This window comes from Ruditapes philippinarum, unplaced genomic scaffold, assembly GCF_026571515.1.
Source record: "Ruditapes philippinarum isolate M1 unplaced genomic scaffold, ASM2657151v2 ctg2528_1_1_1_1, whole genome shotgun sequence".
In the NCBI taxonomy this organism is placed as follows: domain Eukaryota; kingdom Metazoa; phylum Mollusca; class Bivalvia; order Venerida; family Veneridae; genus Ruditapes; species Ruditapes philippinarum.
The window spans coordinates 25,285-48,418 of NW_026858495.1; the positions used below are offsets into that span (position 1 = coordinate 25,285).

Sequence of the window (23,134 nt, forward strand, 5' to 3'; positions counted from 1 at the left end):
TTTTGAATGTTCTTGACAGTTCCTTCGCAACTGCCATATCACACGGTATTTGAAAGCAAAAGAGCTTAATTACCAGCCGTTATCACCGCTGGAATATCATGTTACCGTTTTTTCAACAACCTAGAGGCACCGTAACGTAACATTATGTTACCGTTTAGTAACGAGTTACGAGTTGAAGATTGAAAACCGGTTAAAGCCGGTACTAGTGAACGTGAGGGATGTTGCACTTTTCCATTATCCCTCATGAACAGACCTAATCAAACCGATTCTTCAATTTTCATTTTATTCAATTTATTGTTATGTTTTCATTGCTTGCTAGGTTACTTCCTTTTCCAAGATGTACACTGAGAATTTATTAAAATATGAAACCCTTAGACATGCTTTTAAGAGGCACATGATCATTTCACTATCGTGTCATGCAATAAAATTTATTATTTTTTGTTTAATTTGGGTTACAGATCACCAATACAATTTAGGTCATAATAATTATGGCGCCAAATCAGGATAGATGATTTTGGTTAACCTGGGGTGTTACAAAATTAAAGCAACCCTAGGGGTCAAAACCACCACACTTGCTGGAGCTAAGAGGTGCAAGAGCAAGGAGATGCACAGACTCCATGGCAGTAATTCAAACCACTAAGTCGCCTCTTACGATCACGCAGGGATAAACGGTGACTCCAGTTCTGGTGATGCAACCTCTCAGTCATAAAGGGGTAAACTTTATTAGCTTGCTGCAAGTGAAGCTGGACATTGAAGAAGCACGTATTTATTAACCCGTTAGTATTAGTAAGATAAGTGACAAAATAATTATCAGAATAGCATTGTGGCGGTGTTGGTAGTTTACCCGTCGGATCACCACTGTAAGTCACATTGAATTTACCAGAGTAAAGTTCAAACACCGCATTGTTCCTGTGTGATCACAATTAAGTGTTGGCCCCACATTAACGAGAAACACGTCTGTACATGCCAGAGCAGAGGTACAGCGCGAATGACCTTAGAAAGGATTTTATGATCAATCACAACGAAAGTGACCTGCGCTCTCCGGGAATCGAACCCGGGTCGCCCGATTCACATCCCAACGCTCTACGTATTGAGCTTACCGTACGGCAACAAAATAGCATGTGTAAAGTGAAATAAGTACATATATTTCGGTTTCTATAGAGGTTTATATCAATATTTTTCATCTAATATTAACAGTTGCAAATATTGATAAACTTCAAATTCAATTTTGATTACTGATTCACCGGAAGAAACACTTAAAATTCGATACAAACATACTGTCAAAATACGCCTTGATCTTCTAGATTTATACGTTACAGGATGTTAATAATGCAATGTGCAAGGCTGCCTTGACATTTGATTGATTACGTTCTAATTGTTGTTGTTGTTGTTGTTGTTGTTTGCTCTCTCAACCTCTTGCTGGTTTGAAGGTTTCTTTTAAAATGCTGGCTTGCATGCGTAGTATATATATATTCAAAGGATGAGGATTTAGTTGAATTGTACAAACTTATAAAGACATTGTGTTATCTGAAAGATGACAGAAAGTGTTAAAATACTATTAAACAGACGTTTATTCCGTTGCACCTTTGGCTGACTGGAGTATTCCTAGAATGTATTGAAGTAAATCTAAGGATTTAGAGATATTTAGAGAAGCTGCCGATATATATTCTATCACGTACATTGAACTGATTGTTGTTTAAATGAACACAGAGAATATATTACACTATTAGTGAAGCAGACGAACTATGGATGTGTCAGATTTAAAGATTTTTGTATCAATTCTTCTGTGCATTTTCATCGTGGTTGGGGTTTCCGGAAATATTATTTCAATCGTGGTATGGACTAAAGGTCCAAGGTGTTCAAAGACGTCATTTTCATTATACTTCAAACTTTTGGCAATCAGCGATATTTTCATATTACTTGTGCCTGGAAATGAGTTTTTACTGCAATACAATCCATTTGGAACTGTAAGCTTTCGAAGTATAAATAACTCACTATGCAGATTTTTTAACTTTTGCATAAATTTTGGCTTCGAGTTTTCGGCGTGGATAACGGTTATGTTAACAGCGGAACGGTCACTTGCATTGTGCTTGCCGTTCAAGTTTCATAAACCTTCAAGAAAACTAACTGTTTTTAGATTCTTAATAGTTTTGTCTATAATTTTGGTTCTTGTTATGGTAAATGTACCGTATATTATCGAAATGGAACTTATCGATATAGATAATAACCGGACCGGTAGCGAGGATTTGCTCACACAAATTTGCGATTTTTCATCAGAATCCTCTCGATATATCTTCATGGCAACCGTTCTGTTTTTCCATATAGGAATACCTACACCTGTAACTGTTATATGTAATGTCATAATTATAGTGAAGTTATGCAGGAGTAAAAAACTAACGAAGGTATCCAATGAAGTTCGGAATAAGGGTATTAAACATTTAACTATACTAACTGTTTGCATAAGCATTGTACACTGTCTTTCAACGCTACCAGAAACTCTCGTCTGGTTCGAAGTTATACCTACAGACGCAAACGCCGTCGTGTTGTCTAACGTAAGTCTGTATCTAAGCAACACGGTTCATTGTCTACTGTACTGTTTAGTAGGGACGGAATTCCGACAGGATTTAAAATACATTCACAAGTTGCCATTTAGTGAATGGTGTAATAAGAACGCTTCTCAAATACGAAGAAGATCGTCTTCATTGTCGACGAAAGTTTAGCATTCAGCTAGGTTATTAATACAAATATCTGGAGAAAGTGTGATCCTTCAGAAGCATTAAACACCGCAAGACTCGGTTTGAGTCGGTCTATACATGAGGGGTAATGAAAAACTGCAAAATCATTCACCTCCTAGCCCCGGCTTGAGTGGTACATTGTACTCCAATCTCAACATTTAAAAGTGCTGGAATAAATGATAAAAACTTCTATTTTATTGCTAATTTGTATGAATTATTCAACAGTCAAGTGAAAAAAACAACAACAAAAAACAGTAGTGCTTTCAATTAATATAATTTTGCTTCCTCTCCAACAGTACATTTGATGTTCAAATTATGTAAAGTGAACATATTTTTATACTCTGTAGTTTTAACTGGACTGAAATATATGACGATAAAAAAAAATTCAATTTTGTTTCTTACATAAAACATACGAAATGTAACATGTTTTATTTATTATATTGATATATGTTTATAAATACATTTATGAAAACTCTAATTTATCGTATACATGTATAATTAAAGAAATAAAAACGTATTTCTGATTGTTATGTGCAGATAAATCTCCGTCCGTAAAATATTAGCATTTAGCTATTAATCTAGTTGTAACTCTTATCAAATGATTTGGTCAATTGATTGAAATGCTAAAACGTGAAATTCAAAGAAAAAGTAGGATTGCCTACTTGCAATACTTAGACTCGGTCATTTTTAGTCAAGATACACAGGGGGTTAAAAGTAAGACATTCTACTCTTTTGTTAAGAATAGTTAAATGGAAAGCTTTGATGTTGCTCCCCTTTAAATCTGAAGATCAAATGTTTATTAAAGATTAAATGAAAAGAGCAAACATTCTTTATTGCTAGTGAGTCTGACTGCTCGAGGTTCAATTAAGTTTCTTAGCCTATTGCAGTCCAGTAAACAGAATCTATCTCATACGATCATCAAACCATGTCAAATCTCCCCATACCAATGATGGCGTAAGTAAACTCCTAACTGGTTTTTACCAAAATTAAGATTCTGGGATATACATATAATATAAATTAAAATCCGCAAGAAGCAATTTATCCATGGGTATCCATCAGCGGACCAAGCATATGAAACGTCAAACCCGAACAAAAAGGTGAAAGAAACGGCATATAAAACCTGTGTAAGAATACAAGTAGAATACTGCTCAACCATTAGGTACCCATGGCAAACCTATATCTAATGTTCATGTACATGTAGAACACGTTCAGAGATCTTCTAATTATGGTGGCTGATTTGGTACGCTTTTGTGCGTCGCGTTGGCGCTAGCGACAACACGTCAAACGTCAAAGGGCGCGTTGTCACGCTGACGTCTTGTCTCTAGCGCAACACGCCAAACGGCGCGTTGTCGTACGGCGTGTTGTCGCGATGTCACATTGTCGCTCGGTTCAAATTGAAGGATTGGCTTATAAGCCAAGCGACAGGGCGACATCGTGATAACGCACCGCACGACAACGCGCCGTTTGGTGTGCCGCGCTAGAGACAGGACAGGACAACAAGACAACAGCGCGACAGGACGACAAGACGAAAGTCAGACAACGCGCCGTTTGTCGCTTTGTCGTGTTGTCGCTAGCGCAAACTAGACGCACAAACGCGTACATTGTACCAAATCAGCCACCATATTAATGCGTTAATATTAAGTCGCCCTTGCTTGTTGGTCTTTGTTTTCATATTTTATAAGTAGCTTAACCAGAATAATATCCGAACTCTTGACTATGTTTAGCGCGGGAATGCGTAATTTAATTGTTAGTTGTTGTCATGTACCATTTGTACAAAAATCAAAACAACCTTGTTTTTTAATGACCGTCAACATCTCTCGCAAGAAATCTGAACTACTTGATATATATGTATCTTGTTTAAGGACGCAACTTACCATCTAGATCATCTGTGGAATAGATGCACCCTTAAACGTCCTGTCTAGCGGCAACTGAAACAAGACTCCTTTCTCTACACAAACTATATTTTATTTAGTAATAATTAAAAAAGGCTTGTAGAACTGTTGTTTTATGCATTTTAACTTGATGTAACCACCGTCTTAAACACTGACAAAGTCCTTTTAGCAATGCGCCTTGCTGGTCATAACAAATCGATAACGGTTGCGAAATCATGAATGTAGAAAATCAAGAAATATAAATAAAACCATTTTAGGGCATAATGGACTTTACGCTTATATTAAGATGCACTTGCGGACCGGAAACTGCTAAGAAACCAGTATATTTATTTGTATGATCATGCATTATTGTATGATTGTATGTATGATTTTTTTTTCAATAAATGGGGCCCGAAGCTAAAACAAAAGAAAAAAAGATGAATGCATTTTTTATTACAGAATATTTCTCATATGAGATCACATCACCCAATGGTTCAGCATTTGCTTGTTCGTAAAAATCATCAGCTTTCTTTGTATAGTTTGTTTCAAAATTTAATTTTAGCGGTGTTCGATCTTTTTGGCTTAATATCGAAATTTTCATGATTTAAACATTCTTACAATAACACCAAAATCAAAACGAGGTTTAGTTCGCGAAATGTTGTCAAAAATGTTTTTTTAATTAATTTCCAAGTTTATCATCATCCTTCTAAATTGTATTCAAGATGAATGTTATTTACTATCTCCCAACTTGAATCTGCTCAGATTCATTTAACTAAAGGTAATTGTCTACTTGCCACTACAGAGATCAGAGAACTTCAGCAGTTCAGTGGGTGGGGCATCAAAGACAAAGTTCCAATTTGTTTGTCGCTCTGTGAAATTGACAGCCACTTTTGCGAGTGTTTTAGACACTTGTTAGTTAGAATTCGATTCGAGTTTGTGATGGCGTCCTAAAAAGAAAATTTATAGTGAGACTAAAATTAAAGTCTCAGTTGAAGAAGTAGACAGGTAGAGGTCTAGTAGCTGCGTCATTACAGCTCAGAGTTGTCAGAGAAAGATTGACACTCATATAGAAAGGCTCCCCATTGTACAACCTTTTGAAACAGGAGTGCTGAAAACAGAAACAATACTGGTTAGGAACCAACAGAACCAGACTTCAGTCAAATATCGACGGCCCCGAAAATGCCTGATTCACTTGTTTCTTTGTTCATTGTTTATCATAGTTCTGGTTTCCAAAATTTTATTAGCCGCTTTTTAACATTTTTGTTTTTCATCTGATGCAGCATTATAGTTTTGGATTAGACCCATTACGATAACCTAACCAGAATAACATAATGTTGATTAAACCTTATTTTTTCATTTGCATATACCATTATCCTAATTAATTCTTGTGCATTTTGCGATTAAACAATTATTTTGATATTCTATACCATTTAAAGTATCAAAGTATTCATACAGTTATTAAAATTGCATATTTAACTGTGAATTATCAATAACACCGACAGCAGTCGGCCATGACATTTAGGATCTACGCGAGACCTGGTATGACGTAATTTGCCGGAACCAATTAGAGTAGAGTCGTGTACTATATTTAGAACATCTTTGTGACATGATTTCAATATTTTTAATTGAAGAAAATGTTTTTATTTTCTTTAATTTTTTAGTACTTAAATGAAATTATATTGAATACAAAAGTCAGTAAATCACCTTTTTCAATATCTTTAAAAAAGTAATTAATAAAAAAATTGGAAGCGCATGGTTTCTGTTTTCTTAACTGTCCGCTTAAATTAACCTGTAAAGGTCAATCTCGATGTTGTAATCACATGGTCAAACATTTTGGCAATATGGCGGCCAAGTGCAGAATTTATTACCTGTCAGAAACTATTAGGTAGTTTATATTCGTAATAATTTTTTTATGTGTTCATCCTTGGCTTTTCAACAGATTATACATACATGTAGTTTTATCAAGGTATGCTTCACTATACTTGAATTACTTCATGGCATTTTTGATGAATGAATACGAGAGTGTCAGATTCCTGGCACGATTATAGTCAGCGTTCACCTCATGTCATAGTATATAAATGGGTAGACTGAAGACCTGAAGCTTTGGTTGTCGATATTTTGTATCATTTGCTGTTTTATCAACCAACTAACATGGATTTTAACAGAATTATGGCCACTCAGTGTTTCTAACCTACCTAGAGGTGTACTGGTAAGAAATCCAGGTAATCCTCACAATCATGTATCAGTGCTATACACTGGGCATGCAAAAGAATCAAGGGGTCTATTCAGTAAGAGTTAGGGACTGGTTCCTGGATTCCCTTGTATCTTATAGCTGTCTCTCAGTTCAATGTATACAATGAATGTATACCTGCTTAGTGTAACTGAAACAATTTTGAAGCAGTATTATGTAGAAATAATATACTGGGTAGGGGCAGGGGCATTACCCTTTAATTTTGGGGAAAATAACACTGTATTTTTGCAACAGGTGAAAAATAACTGGATGCAAGTTTGATTTTAGGAGAAAACTGCATGGTGTTAAAGAATTTTTTTGGGGAAAATATCCTATTTATAAGCAACATTTGATTGAATGAAGTTCTGACTAATATTATAAAATGCAACTCATATTTACCCCAAAGCTTAATGATATAACAAAATATCATTAAAATCTGAGGCCGATTTGACTTTCCTAGGGATAGTTCCAGGTTAAAACATTTTTATGTTGTTTTTTTTCTTGCCAGTTTCCAATTCCCCAGTTTTGATTTTATCCAGAAAGTAAAAAGGTAGGACAGAATCAAATTATATGTATTACTCTTGAACAGAAAAAAAGTATTGGGAGCAGTGCATTCAATATCTATTACATGAAATTGTCTGTTTTTTCAGTGTAGAAATGTCCGGTTCAGGCAGTCCTGTGTTAGATGAAAATGTGAAGCCTGGAGAATATGTGCTTCAATCACTGTTTCTAGAATTTTGTAATCTATCAGAGAAGAAGATAGAGTTGGTGCTTGCGGAACCATTGGTATGTAACTTAAGAAACTTTGTGGAAGTCCTGTGCTTTTTGCTTTTTCTTTAATGCTGCATCTTGTTGATAAAAGTTGTGAGTGTATTATTCATTCACTATTAACATTCTATACTTCATCACATAATTGTTTTGAAACTTATGACGTACGTTCTGTTTACCAAAATTTCTAATCTAAAGAATTCAATTGAATAGGTCTTAAATAATGAACAAATAAAACACATAAAAAATAGCATTATTGCACTTTCATTCATTATAATAATTCAAGAAAAACTTAAAATTTAGATTTTAAGTTTTTCTTGAATTATTATAATGAATGAAAATGCAAAAATGCTATGTCTATTCATGGAAAAATGAATGATTTCTTTGTTTCAGGAGAAATTATTGACAAAGTCTTTACAGAAAGGAGATGATCAACAATTTGATCAAGTAAGAATTCTTCATATTCATGTCTTACCCCTTACCACACTAAATATCTTAAATGGACTTGTCTATCTTTCAATATGGACATTAAACCATTTATCATTTTAGGGATTATTTCAAAATATGTACTGACTGAATAGCAAATAGTTCAGATCATGACCAGACAGTATGGGTGTGCTGGCTGATCTTGATCTGCACTGGTTGCATGGATAGAATCTGTTGCTGCCAGTAGGCAATGGGTGAACCTCTAAACCTTAAGAAAATGTAATTGATAAGCTGTTGCCACATCTTTGCAAGTCTAGCAAGTCTGTATACTGTTGGTACATATATTTTTATATTTTGATATTAAACTATGAATAGACTGTTTGAAATTCTTAGCAGGGCAGATTCATTAAACATAGTCAGCAGCTTAAGGGAAAAAATTGAAGTTCAATGGTTGTTGAAAACTTGATATGTCTTTAGAAATTTTTTATGCAAAGCACAGTAATAAAGACGTTATTAATTTTTAAGCAAATTTCACTTTAGCTATATGTTTAGTTGAAAAGATGTGGTTTTTTATCTATAAGGAAACATACTGTATCTGTAACACTAGTAAGTCTTAAGATAGCCCCATTTTTGACATTTGATGAAACAATTATTTGTTGAAATGAACTTGACATTATTTTATGTAATTTAAGTTACTGAATGCACTGGGTAATGTAGCAGAACAAAGTTTACCATCGCTGTTACAAAGCTTGTTCCGCTGGTATGAGCGTCAACTGATGCTAGATGAGGGCGGACATGCTGAACCCAGGCTGAGGCATAGAAGTAAAGGGTAAGTAATAGCTGTTAATTTGATATGCCTCAAATACTGGGCACATTTTCATGCAATGTATCCCTTGTAGTTGTAGTGTAATAACAAGACATCTATAGATAAGTTTTGTTGTTAAGTTTTTCTTGCTAAGCACAATATTCTAAAGGTTGTGATGTTTTTTGCCAGTCATTTAAGTGAGCATGTATATCAATTTATATGCTTCTTTCACTTGAGGTGCTGGTCAAATTGGGTCTCCTTTTTGAACCCGCTGTCACGTTTTTCATTCAGAGACTGACAAACATTGGAATACTTGGGATACATGTATCTGTGTCCATAGTATGTGTGTTCGTTGAACACATTTCTAGTTGTTAATAGATTTTATGGCTGTACTTGCGCACTCTAAAGTTATAAATATTAAATTCTGTTAGTTTTCTCCTTATATCATTATGCACTGTATAGTACATGTATGCATCTCTGTATGATTTAAGTGGTTACGGTTATTGACTTTAAACCACTTTGCCCTCACCACTGTGAATCCCAACTATAGATTCTTTCATGCAAAGAAGCTATGCAGCTAGCTAGGAACGTTGGTGGTTCTACTCAGGTGCCTGTTTGTGTACAGAAGGGCACCTGAGGTCTTCCTCACCAATAAAGCTGTTAAGTCACCATATGACCTATACTGTGTTTGTGTGACATAAAACCCAACCCCCCAAAAAAAAAACAACAATATGTTTTATGAATATTCTTTCAATGACCGTCTGATTATGCACAAGTATTGATGTATGTCTGTTGAATCATTATTTATATAAATCAATATTTGCAGGAGCAAAGATTACCTGTGTGAGCGTAGAGATGTAAGTATAATTAGTAAATGTGCTTGATTTATAATCTATTTCATACTTTGATCAGTACTGAACAGTTGATTTTGATCAGTAAGGGTTAGTTTAGGAAAAGAAAAAAACAAGTTTGCTCTTTAAATATTGATGGAAGTATGTGCATGTATATAATACAATTTAATCAAAATTGTTCAATTCTTAAAGATTTCAGAACTATCCAGTTGTAATTGTTTGTCTGTTTCTTTAAATTTGTTTAATTGTAATTAACATTTGAACTATTGTATAAAAATTTTAAGTGCTGGATGAATTGAGAATGTCTGGTCATGTTAAGCTACAATAAATATCTATGTTTAATTGATATAATCACATTTATTTTACATTGCAGTTGGCTGTTGAGTTTGTGTACTGCCTGGTGCTAATAGAAGTTTTGACAAAAGTAAGCTTCTACAAAATACATTTCTTACATTCTCTTAGTACAAAAAATGAATCAGACATGCCTTTTGAATTATGCCATAAAATGAATAAGACAGGCATTTTGAATTGTGGCATAAAATGAATAAGACAGGCCTTTTGAATTGTGGCATAAAATGAATAAGACAGGCCTTTTGAATTGTGGCATAAAATGAATTTAAAGGAAGATCTCAAGAACACTTACATACATTATTTAAGAAATTGTTGTCTGTTTAGTAGAGCCACATTTCGTGACTCTAGCCATATAACTAACAAAGAATGAAACACCTTGTTTGTGAGATGAGTGGTCTGAGCTCAAGCAATACCAAAGCCCTGTTAGAATTGAAAATATAAAGATATTATTTTGTCTGTTTTGGAGAAAAAGCTGAGCTGTAATGATCACTGTGGCAGCGTCATCCTTGTTGTCATGCGAAAACATTACTGTAGCCTATTTTTCAAACATTTTAACAGGTATCAATATCAAGGTGCAGTTGTACGACATAGGGCATTATTGTGAAAACTATATTTTGGAGTTATACACCTTTTTAGCATAGAATTTTTGGGATTTAACTCACTACATTGTTGGAGAAGTACCAATAGATGCTTGCAGAAATCATGATCACAAATTAGAAAAATATTGCTTTTTTCGTTAATTACATTTTTAGCTCGACTTTTCTATGAAAAGGGGAGCTATCCTACTCGCCCCGGCGTCGGCGTCGGCGTCGGCGTTGGCGTCGGCATTGGCGTCACACCTTGGTTAAGTTTTTCGTACCACCCCACTTTATTTCAGAAGTATTACAAGTATGGCTTTGAAACTTACCATACTTGTTCACCATCATAACCTCCATCTACAGACAAGAGTACATAACTCTGTCAAGGTTTTTGACAGAATTATGGCCCTTTTTTGACTTAGAAAGTGTATTGAGCTTGGTTAAGTTTTTTTGTACCACCTCACTTTATTTCAAAACCATTGGAGGTATTGCTTTGAAACTGACCATACTTGTTTACCATCACGACCTTCATCAACAGACAAGAGGACATAACTCTGTCAAGGTTTTTGACAGAATTATGCCCCTTTTTGACTTAGAAAATACATTGAATATGGGTAAAATCCACTTATTGCCTTAACCCTTTGAGATATTGCTTTGAAACTTTTAATGCTATTTCACATCATTACCCCCATCTGTACGCAAGAGAAGGTAACTCTGTCAAGGATTTGTTTTAAAAATTAAGGCCTTTTATCGACTTAGAATCTTGGTTAAGTTTTTAGTACCAGTCCACTTTTTGACTGAACTGTTTGAGATATTAATTTGAAAGTTGGAATACTTGTTTACAATCATGATTCCCAAACATGTCCAGGAGAAGGTAATTCTGTCAAAGATTTTATTTGAATTATGGCCCTTAACTGTCAATGTTTTGTATTATAGGCAAGCACTAAAAAACTTAAAAAATCTAAAAAAATTCATTCCTATCCACTTGTTCACTTTACCATAAATTATGTCATATAAACATTGCTGTAATATTCAAGGGTATCAAACAACTAGTTCACTTTTAAAATACAGAGATTCTTGTATTGCCTTTTACTGCAAAAACTTTTTTTATTGGCAAGCAATAAAAAAGTCGAGCGCGCTGTCTTACGGACAGCTCTTGTTTATTCATTATTGTATATATATTGGTGCGAAGAGATGAATTAGGCGTTTTAAAGTTCATTCCGTTGGGTGTAAAGGCGATATTTTAGAATTTAATCATTCCAGAGCTTTGTCTGGTATATTCCAGAATATGGTATCTAGTGTGGTACTCTGCAGTGCTCTTGTTCTTTAGTATTGCAAATTTAGTATAGGTTTATTAGAATAAGTATAATTGTCTATGTATGGAAGCAATGGAAGAGAATTTGGTTCTTATGGAATATAAATATAATGTGAATATTAACCTTATTTCTCTTGTAATGTTACAGCTGTCTTACCACCCTGGGCATGATGATCTCTCAGGCAAGATTATCAGTCAAGCATTTAAACATTTCAAGTACAAAGATGGGTATGTACATTTAAATATTTTGTCTTGTTCGGATATTGTGACATTCTATTTTAGTTAGCCGTGAGCCAAGTTAACTACTACCTCATTTAGAATGAGAGTACTTATTCAGCATGAAAAAATTGACTCAATTTCTGAATTGAAATTTGTTTTTAAAAACTGTTTGATAAAGAGAGTGAAAAAGATATTTATATTGAAATTATAATTATTTTTATCAAAGAAAAGTACTGAATATGATTTTTTTTTTAAAAAAGCAGAAAAATATATCAAAATTACTAGATTAAGCTAATATTAGATTTGCATGCATGAACATGGTATTTTTACATCTTGAATACATGTACATCTAATGAAAAAGTCTTCTGAAATTAACTATAGTATGAAAATCTAAAACATGTAGAATGTTTACATGAGACATATATGTTTATACACAAAATACATACATGTATGCCATTCATGCTGCATGTGATTATTATATATGTTTTATGTATGTGTAATGTATTTACTGTGTAGACTGTCTTGCCTTTGGCATGTATTGGTTGTTTCAAGTTTCCTGCATACATATACATGTATAAGCATGAATTTAGTTGATACACATATTAGTTGCAAGCTGATTATAAATCCTTCTAAGTTCTATGTAAAAGAGACGTCCTTGTGTGACCTGACTGGATATCTTTATTTATAAATATGATTTAAAAAAGTCAATCACTTACTAAAACAGGTTAAGGAGGGTGCAGTTTTTGTGTCGCCTTGAAAAGGTGAGAGCTATGGAAGCTATGGACTTAAAACATCATAGAATGATAGATCTTATTGATAAGAAGTGCAGTTCACAGAAACTGCTGCTCTGCACTTATTATTTTTTTAGTTATTGCCCTTTGTTATTTTTCCTATTTCATTTTTGTCCTGGCCATTTCTCCTAAACTACATTGTTCACAAGGCGACACATCCGACTTGCGGAGTTCTAGTTATTATAAAGAATTAACTGAATTTATGACACAGAACTAACAGCAATATAGCAGAATTTAATTAAATTATTATATGAATTATATAACTAAATAAACAGAAAACCTTCATTCATATTGGTATTATTTGCTATTGTACTTGTAACAAACAATAACACCTTCCTTTTTAGCGATAAAATTACTTTTATTCAAAATATGCAAACTGTAAATAACATGTAGTATATGATTTCATTTAATCTGTAAATAACAGATACGGAACTTTTAACTTTGAAAATTAATGTGTATCAGTTAAGCATAGGTAAAAGTTATGTAAACTTCATCAGAGTACTTCATAATGACATAATGAAAACCTATGTGGTTGGAGCAACAAATATTCACGGATTTGTTACATGCAACTTTTTCGCAGATACAAAGATTCGCAGAAATGTATCCACCACGAAAAGCACTAACTTAAAAAGCGCGAAATAATTTCTAGGAATACAGTAAAGTTTTGATGAAATGTGATGAAGAGTATTGCTAAATTTAAATAGAGTACAAAATACGATGATAGGATTGGTTTAAATTATTGAAATACAAAATATGATGTATTTATCATAATACCTTCTATCAGTAATAAATGGGCTTTTGAGAGGGGATCATTTTATATATACATACATAGGTAATTAATGGTGATATAATATGATTATTTACAAACACACAGTTTCAGTGACACCGACAAAAGGTAAGCTAGTGTTCAAGCTTGGCTCTCCACTTTCTAGGAAGCATCTAGTTTGACATTAACTTTGAATAATCCACGTGGGTTACAGGTTGCTGTTTCTCTACTTAATAACATCACATGTTTTCTTATTAACGTAGCCATGCCAGACACTTTAAGCATCTGTATCGACCATTATATCAAAAGTAAGAAAGTTACAAAAATTTTATGAAGTTATATTATTTTTTTGTACTTGTTTTGCTTAAATTCAGGGTTTGTGGAGCAACTTAATTGTTAAATGGTGATTTTTGTTTAATTTGCTTGTTTTGTTGATTTGTTTTTGAATTTTTTTTCTCTCTGAGTGGTATAGAATGAATGCATGATTCATTGTTCCAGAGTTATTGTCCTTGATTTACTTTACATTATATATAATAATGTCCTTAATTTACATCATTTTAGGAGATGTTCATGTATATTTTCATATTAAAGAATACATTTTTGGATTGTGGACTTGGTTTAACCCTGAACCTAAAAGATCCAAATGTGCTTAAGAGTTTGCCATCAGTAAAGAGCCAAACCTGCCAGCACATCTGTGCTTTTGACCAGGCTGTTTATAGCTCAGTTTTCATGCATATAGATTTACCTTTGTCAGTCTATACTGCTGTGAATCTGTCAATGCATAGACTGACAAAACAGTGGAATGTAAGAGCATCCGTGTCCTATGGACAGATTTCTAGCAGTTGAATTTCATAATCGAAATCCCATAACTGTGAATGGACTGTTTCAATTTCAGAGCAAGTCAAATCCATTAGATAAGTGTTAGAGAGCGATCTCTTTTAAATATGTTATTTTAATGAAAATACAATCCCAAAAATGTTAAAAAGGGGTTTGTATTGGGATTATGAATCAATGTTGGTATGAGGGAGCAATGTAAAACTGTATGACAAATGGGGTTTATTTTTAGTATGAATTGAACGGTTTTGCCCAGCTTTTGATTTGTTACAGCCCATTCAAAAGACTGCATGGATATGCGGGCATATAAATAAGATAGATAAGGGAAACCTGATGCTTTTTAGTATACTGATGCTTTTTGCACATTGATTACAAAAAAAAATGCACAGTCAGAGTGATCTGTCATCAGTTTATTGTTAATGATCATATAACATTAAATCTATCATAATGACAGAATGCTATTTTAGAACCACCATGTATTAATCTTTCTATAGCAATAATTTACTACTACTTTTCTTTACCATCAGTTAATCACAGTGTCTAAGTATTTTGGATTAATAAATTACTATTTTTCGAAAGAACCAATTTGATAACAATTTTTATGTATAGGTTAAAATTTAAATTGTTCAGACATAGCACAGCCATGCGGCCAATTTAATTTAGTAAATACATACTGATAAATTTCAGCCAGCTTAGTGTTTTAAATTATTTTTATAAACAGTCGATTTACTAGAATGAATAACATTTCGCCGATTATCCAAAGTAAATGTGTTACGATTCATTTAAAATACTCCAATCCTATTGGACAAAAAATAATTTCAAACACTAATTCTTCATAGAGCTTTGTTTATTGCTTCATGCCTATGCTTGTGTGCTTTTTCTTCAAGTTGATTAACACAATGTTTTAAATACAGTCGAACTTCATTCACTCGAACTTGGAGGGTCTGTGAAAATTTGTTCGAGAGATCGGTAGTTCGAGCCAACCGAGGTTGAACTATTATTACATAGAACACATATCTAAAGGTTTTCCAGCTTACATAGGTCAAATGATAAATACGTCAATATAATTGTTGTTTGAACATCTGTTTGTCGAATACATCATATTAAGAATTATTATCCTATTGAAAACAAAATTAACGGTACACTGTGTTAATCTATATTTATGCATATTGTAATTGGTTGAGTTCGATTGGGCGATCATTATCCAAACTGTGAACAACTTTCAAAATATATTTATATGTCTATTATGGAATTAATTTTATTTTAAACAATGAATTAATTAAATATAAAAAATAGCATTTTACAGCAGCATATATTTGTAGTCATTTACTAAAATAAACACGTACAAGTATCATTCTATAAATAGATTACACTGACTTCACGATACATGAACCACGGTTGTAATTAAAGCCGTCCGGGTAAACGTCATTTATTTATTGAGTTTTGCGCATTTCAGGAGTTGTTTTCTTTTTATCGTTGATATACAATTTTATCATAACAAACAAATCGGTTACAACACCTTTTATTTTGTATCAAGTAACCTTAATTGCCTTTGTCACGATCATGAGGTGTTAAATATATGTGTCACCGACTGTCAATTATTTAGAACATGTGGACCTGCAACTTTTGTTGTCTGTTTGTGTTCGACCGAAAAGGTGTGATTTACACTATATTTCTGCCGAAGGGACCTGAGATCATGTTCGAGAGTTCGAGCGATGGGTGTTCAAGCGATCCGAGGTAGAACAATATATATTATATAGGAATTTTGCTGGGACTGGACGATGAGTTCGAGCGAAAGGAGGTATTCGAGCGATCCGAGTTCGAGCGAACGAAGTTTAACTGTATTTTATAATCAGATATGGAAATATGGCACAACTTAGTATACTTAATGTGTCCTATGTCCTGACACTATTCTGTCGTCTGCTCAGCTTTAGTAGGTTTATATGGCTGATATAAATTATCAATGAACAGTGTATGTGAGTTCAAAGGGCAAGCCCAAAATAAAAATTATACAAATTCATTGGTATAAGACTTTAATCATCATACATGTATATCAAAATGAGTGGTTCATCAAATCCCTCCCTTCTTGTAGAAATCTACAGCCAAGTAAATCACAACGGTATTTGGAAGTTTATTTATTGACCTTACTTTTTGAACTTTGAGAAATTCCCTGATCATGCTGCTGCCTATTCTGCACTGCAGCCAGCTAATGTAAGGAACCAATAGATAAACTATACTGTGTGCTTGTTTATTGCTAGCTTGTTTGGACCTTCTGTTTGTAATGCACAAGTCAATTGTTATCCTTGCCCACAACTCGAATAAGTTTTTACCTCTCCTCATGTTCCTGCTTATCTAGGTTTACACTTTTATTTGGGCACTACAATATTTTGAGGGTATCCAAGTCCAATTTTCAGAATGGGGACATTATAATTGTATCTTACTCAGCATGGCTGGGCCTTAGTTTGAGGTTTGTAATCAAATATTAAAAGTCCCCATTATTCCCCCTTGGTGGGGGCTAGACTATAGATTTACTGATGCTATAATTTGTTCTAGTTGTATGTAAAGAGGCTTCTGATCTGGCCACCTGTATTCCTGGAATTCTTTCATGACATATTTTTCATGATGAACCCTGAAAGTTATTGTTTGAGAACAAGTGATTGTAGACTGAGTGTTCAATTTAATGGTGCAAATGTCAGGCCAAGTGTTTAAACGTGAAAACTCCAACCATTCACTTAGATATTAATGCATGTCTGTGGAAGAAAAAACATCTGAGTAAAGTATTTGCAATATTTATCCTGTAATTTTAAACTGTTGGAACCTTTATTTTGTAAATATTGACTTAAATTATAGACGCACTCATTATGTGGTTGCAAGAATACAGTTGGTTGTGGGTAGAACAATTTTAATGTTTATATTAGATATGACAAATAGATAAAAAAACACAATGTTTTTATTATGAATACAGCAGTTAAACTTAACCATCTTTCTACACAATTGTTAATATGTGCTGAATGAAAAACAGTTTATCAGTCAGAGAAGATATATTAGTGTAGTAAAGTGTAGATTTTTAGATGTAGTTATTATGTAATGTTTGAAACACTGCTTTTACCTGTTTACTGAGTTGGACATTCAGTTCCTTTTTGGGCAAATTGTTTTGTTTTGTTTTGTTTGGTGATACATATAACAATATCGTGTCCTTGTATTGGTGGCCTTTGGGTGTCAAGGTCCTGTGTTTGTCATGGACCATGTATGCCAATGTCCATGTTTGCCAATCACCATGTGTGTCATGCCTTAAAGGTCCATAAAATTTATCAAGATCTTTGTTTATCAAAATCCATGTCAGTCTGTGACCATGTTTGTAAAGCACCTAGTATGCAGTATGAAAAAAGTTCATTTATCACATGTTAGAAAGTTCATAGTAATGCCTTTTAAATGTTCTTTGAACTAACTTTCAACTTCTATAATTGTATTTAATTATCAATGTTGAACTTTTGCTAACAGTTGAGTGTCTTATCTTATAAAGATTTTTTTACAGCATTCTGTTATTGATAGGTTTTGCTTTTGTTCTTTACCTTCTCTTGAATTTTAAAACTTTAAAAAATAAATGTCATTACAATGTATAGCCAGAAAAATATGTAAACTTTTTAATGCTATATGAGTTTATAACTTGCTTTTGCCACTTTGCCACCTGTATAGAGCCTGACCAGTTAGCTTATCTGTGCAGTCTAGCCAGGGTTGATACCTCGCTGTTTAATATTTGTGTATCTTAATATCAAAACCCTTAATATTTGCAATGGATTTTTCCAAATTCAAGGGGGCAAGTCCAGTCTATTTTACAGGTAGAGCAGTTAAAAGATTGAAGCAATGCCTTCAATATTGCAATGAACAGTATGATACAATATTTTAATGGCAAGATCCATATTTTTAAAATGTAGATAATGCAAATAAACAGTTAGTTTTCATGCCAGAATGGTATTACATTTTACTGGTACTTGAATGCTAAGTGTATAATGGTAATTTTGTCTGATACAGATATGTTTACAGTTATTCTATGCTAGACTGTGATATACTTTATTAATATTTTGGTTTAGTGTACAGCAGACTAAGAAAAATGAATGGAGCTTAGGAAAGCGGAACAACTCTTCTCAATTGCATTATTTATTCAAGACAAGGATAACATTTTAATTTTTAGGTGTTTTGTTAGCAGGCAAATATATTTTATGTTCATGGACTAATGATACTTAACAAGAGGAATAACAGTTTTAACTAATAATTAAATTAAAATGATGATATTAAAAGGATATAGGGAACTTGGTGTATATGTACATTATGGTCATTAATTTCCCGACTTACGTTATTATTTTAGATTACAGACCAACCCAAATGCTGCCAATATCAACATTATTGCTGACCTATATGCTGAGGTTATTGGTGTACTAGCACTCTCAAGGTGAGTCATCTATTCTACATGTATTTTATCTCAACTCCTTGATGGCTACTGTCTGGAAAAGTATGGCTTAACTGGTATTACAGACCTTAGCCAGCATTCAAACACTATATATTGTGTAAGCCGCCATTATGTTACTTGTTTGAACTGTCCGATTAGCTCAGTTGATCTTTAGACTGTGATTGGGGCGACCCGGTTTTGATTCCCGGACGGTGCAGGCCAGTTTTGTTGCGATTGATTGAAAAATTCTTTTTACCATCATTTGCATTGTACCTCTGCTCTGGCAGGTACAGATGTAATATCAGTTCCTTGCAAAAGTGAAGGCACTAATACTGGTAAACCTCTTGACAGTCTGCCCATGAAGGATTCGGCAGTGCTCTGGTGCATTCAAAGTGGCTTACTACCACTATTCAGAGAATGAACTACAAAAACCACCACCATGGCAATGAATTATCTTAAAATACTTGAATGTACGCTTCACAGTTTTATTTTACCAAGACTAATCAGTAATAAAAAATCAGTTTTGAAAGAGTTACATTCATTCTGTCCTATTGATGAGTGAGAATAACTTACACTTGTTGTTTGTTTCTCTTGAAAGATATACCTATAATTATGAATTGTAAGTATTTCTATCTTCATTTTCTTATGGAAGAAAAACCTCAAAACTGAGTATTGTGAAATATATAGAAGCAAGAATTTTGCCTGTATGATAGTATCAGATATATTATCATTTCAGATTTGCACCAGTACGTAAAACATTTCTGCTGGAATTAAGAGAGTTGAAGTTACGTGATCAAACTCCATACACTGCTCAAAGCATCATTAGCCTTCTGATGGGCCTGAAGTTCTTCAGAGTCAAGGTCAGTCAACAAACTGTTTTCTTAGAGTTTTGTTCTTTTTGATCTTTTGTTTCCTTTTAAAGCTTTAATCCAATTTTAATTTTAGATTTAAGAGAGAGAAATCATGTTGTTTGTTGAACATATATACACAATAGAGAATAGTAAAGGTAGAAAAAATAATGTTCACTTTTACAGAAAAATTTTAATAACATAAAGTCATTAGGAATGAGCTTCAGTTGGTTACCAAGGGCATGACCTCAATTGGTTGCCATGGGCATTAGTTTAATTAGTTACCAAGGGTACGAGTTCTGTTGATTACCAATGGCATGAGTTCAATTGGTTATCAGTGGCACAAGTTCAGTTGGTTGCCAAGGACGTGAGGTTCAGTTTGTTATCAAGAGAACGAGTTCAATTGCTTACCAGGGGTATGAGTTCAGTTGGTTACTAAGGGTATGAGTTCAGTTGGTTACCAAGGGCATGAATTCAATTGGTTACAAAGGGAATGAGTGAAATTTGGTTACCAAGAGCATAGGTTTAATTGGTAACCAAGGCCAAGAGATCTTTGTTGGATTGAAGATAGACCACCTTTGTAATAGAGTTATTCATTAATTTGAAAGTATTAATTTAATGATTTAAAGAAATTTCAGCTTGAAATCAATATTGTTGAAGAAAGAACAATTATTTTAATTTCTTGTGTTTACAGATGCATCCAATAGAGGATTTTGAACAGAGTGTACAGTTCCTGCATGACCTTGGTCATTATTTCCTAGAGGTCAAGGACAGAGATATTAAACATGCCCTGGCCAGTCTGTTTGTAGAGATATTACTTCCAGTTGCTTCAGTAAGTATAGACAAAATATTATTTTAGTGCTTACATATAACATAAACCTTGAAGAACTGAAAAAGGATGATTTTTCAATTAACCTTTATTTTGCCATGACCTTGGTCATTGCATTCTTTGAATGAAGGACAGAGATACTTAACCTGTCCTAGCTGCTTAAGCAAGTTATGTTTAACTCATTTCTAAATATGGAAATGTTATATGAACTTGGATGCCTCAAAAAATGAGTTATCATAATGACTTTGTCATTTTATGACCTACTTCAATACTTCTGAAATGTGATGTTTAAACAATGGCCTTTGTCATTCAGTGACAGAGAACAGTGTTTCTGAAATGTGATGTATAAAGATAATGATCATCTCCATGCTATTCCATTTAAAGAAATGTATTTGAATGTTAGATACTTGGATACAAATTTTACAATAGGTAAGCTAAGGTTAGGTTAATAGATCTTTTCTAATTCAATTTTAGACTGCTAAGCATGAAGTGAATGTACCAGTGTTGAAGAATCTTGTAGAGATGATGTATACACCCTGTGTAGACCTTACCATGAAGAGAAAACATTCACAGGTTTGTACATAACAGATTTGTATGTATGACATAATGTGCTAACAAAGAGAAAAACATTGACAGTAATAGTAATGTGTCTTTTAATCTTTTTCTGTCACATTAGAATGCTATGAATATAAAAAATAAAAAGAAGTTTCTGACATGTTGTGGACAATGAACCTTAAAGATATCATCCATGGATAAGGAGCCATGGATAAGTGATTTAAGTTAACTAACTTATTGTTAAATACCTGTGTAAATTCAATGCTCATACATTTATGAGTTTATTTATGTGACCAAGCCATTCACTTGATCCATGGAAGATAGGTGGTTCTACCAAATTTCCTGTAGTATTTAATATTTATATTGTGTATGTGTATGCCTAGGGTTGTCCAGCAGTTATACACATGTTAAAATTGTCATATTGCTCCATTGAAGTATTACAATGACTATGATATTATTTCATAATTTATGATATAGATTATGGAGGTAATGACTTGTTTAGACTTGTTTAAATAAATTAGGTAAATTTCAGCCCATCTATTTAATATATATAAGACACCCTATCTTTTTGATATATAAGATTTTTGCCTTTATAATTTTTCTGATTAAACGAAATAACAATATTTTTATCATGTATATTTAATGTACATGATTTATTTCATGTGTATTTCATGTGTATTTCATGTATATTTCAGTCAATGTTTCCACTAGTCACATGTTTGCTATGTGTGAGTCAGAAAACATTCTTCCTGAACAACTGGCCATATTTCCTCACCAACTGTCTCTCTCAACTGAAGAACAAAGATAATAAGTTGTCAAGAGTTGCTCTCGAATCTCTGTCCAGACTGGTGTGGTAAGTTTGTTACCAGTATTTATTTTGAGTAATGTATTTGCCACTGTTTGATCAAATGAAATGACATTGGAACCTTGTAAATGCTAAGAAATTTTAAAAAAGTTATTAAGTGACATTTTGTCCATGGTTAATGGTGAGTGCAAACGTAAAAGTCAAAATAATGTTACATTGTACCTTAATTGTAACTTTACATTTTGCCTTAATTGTGTTCAATTTTATATTTTAGTTTGCAAAAATGAATAATAATACTTGTGACCCATGGATGCTGCTATTTAAAATACAGTTTTTGCCACTTAAGAGATGATTTCGCTTTTAAGGAAATATACATATTTGTTACATACAGGCATTTTGGAATTATTCTTTTGAAAGTTCAAAACCAGAACAACCAAATAAATACAAAAATCTGCCTGCCGCAGAGATGCAGCTTAATACATTTTAATATAACATTAGACATTCAAGAATTATGTTATAATTACAGGGTATATATGGTGCGTATAAAGTGTGAGAGTAACCAAGTCACGACCAGTAGATTACAAAGTGTCATCAGCAGCTTGTTTCCTAAGGGACAGAAAGTGGTCACACCTAAAGATATGCCACTCAACATCTTCGTGAAAATCATCCAGTTCATTGCTACTGTAAGACCTCTTATTTGTTAGATAATGAAAATTGTTAACAATTTAAAAAATTGACCGCAATTTCATTTGATGCTTTGTTGGTGTCAAAAATGGGTGTCTCATCTGAAGTCTTTCATTAGATTGATTTCAGCTTTGTCCTCCTTGTAGCTGAGGGGTTGCCTTTAAGGGTTAGGGCATCAGAATTGCAGTCACTGATTATCCCTATATGATTGTAGGAGGCAAATGAATTGGTTCAAATTACTGAAGTCTATGAATCTTTTAGCTCCAGCAGGTTAGATGGTTATTACCCCTTGTGTTGATTAAAAATTGTGACACCAGAGATTAGCCAAAGTCATCTGTCATGTGTTGTCGCCATATGACCTTAATTGTGTTTGGGTGCCATGAAACCAAACAAAACAAACAAATGTCAGCTTTGTAGTGTAACATC

General features: G+C 33.4%; 1 protein-coding gene across 1 annotated transcript in view; it reads left to right on the forward strand.

Annotated features, from left to right (window-relative positions):
- The first annotated feature begins 5,236 nt into the window (after positions 1 to 5,236).
- Positions 5,237 to 23,134, forward strand: part of LOC132753339 (protein furry homolog-like) — a 105,668-nt gene continuing 87,770 nt past the window's right edge. Inside the window, exons 1-13 of the mRNA XM_060743779.1 lie at positions 5,237 to 5,384; positions 7,487 to 7,622; positions 7,998 to 8,051; positions 8,723 to 8,859; positions 9,662 to 9,692; positions 10,060 to 10,110; positions 12,079 to 12,158; positions 18,907 to 18,990; positions 19,724 to 19,847; positions 20,530 to 20,667; positions 21,139 to 21,237; positions 21,915 to 22,072; positions 22,551 to 22,707. Coding sequence (XP_060599762.1) covers positions 7,494 to 7,622; positions 7,998 to 8,051; positions 8,723 to 8,859; positions 9,662 to 9,692; positions 10,060 to 10,110; positions 12,079 to 12,158; positions 18,907 to 18,990; positions 19,724 to 19,847; positions 20,530 to 20,667; positions 21,139 to 21,237; positions 21,915 to 22,072; positions 22,551 to 22,707 — 1,242 coding nt within the window. The 5' untranslated portion in view covers positions 5,237 to 5,384; positions 7,487 to 7,493. The remainder of the gene's footprint in view (positions 5,385 to 7,486; positions 7,623 to 7,997; positions 8,052 to 8,722; positions 8,860 to 9,661; positions 9,693 to 10,059; positions 10,111 to 12,078; positions 12,159 to 18,906; positions 18,991 to 19,723; positions 19,848 to 20,529; positions 20,668 to 21,138; positions 21,238 to 21,914; positions 22,073 to 22,550; positions 22,708 to 23,134) is intronic.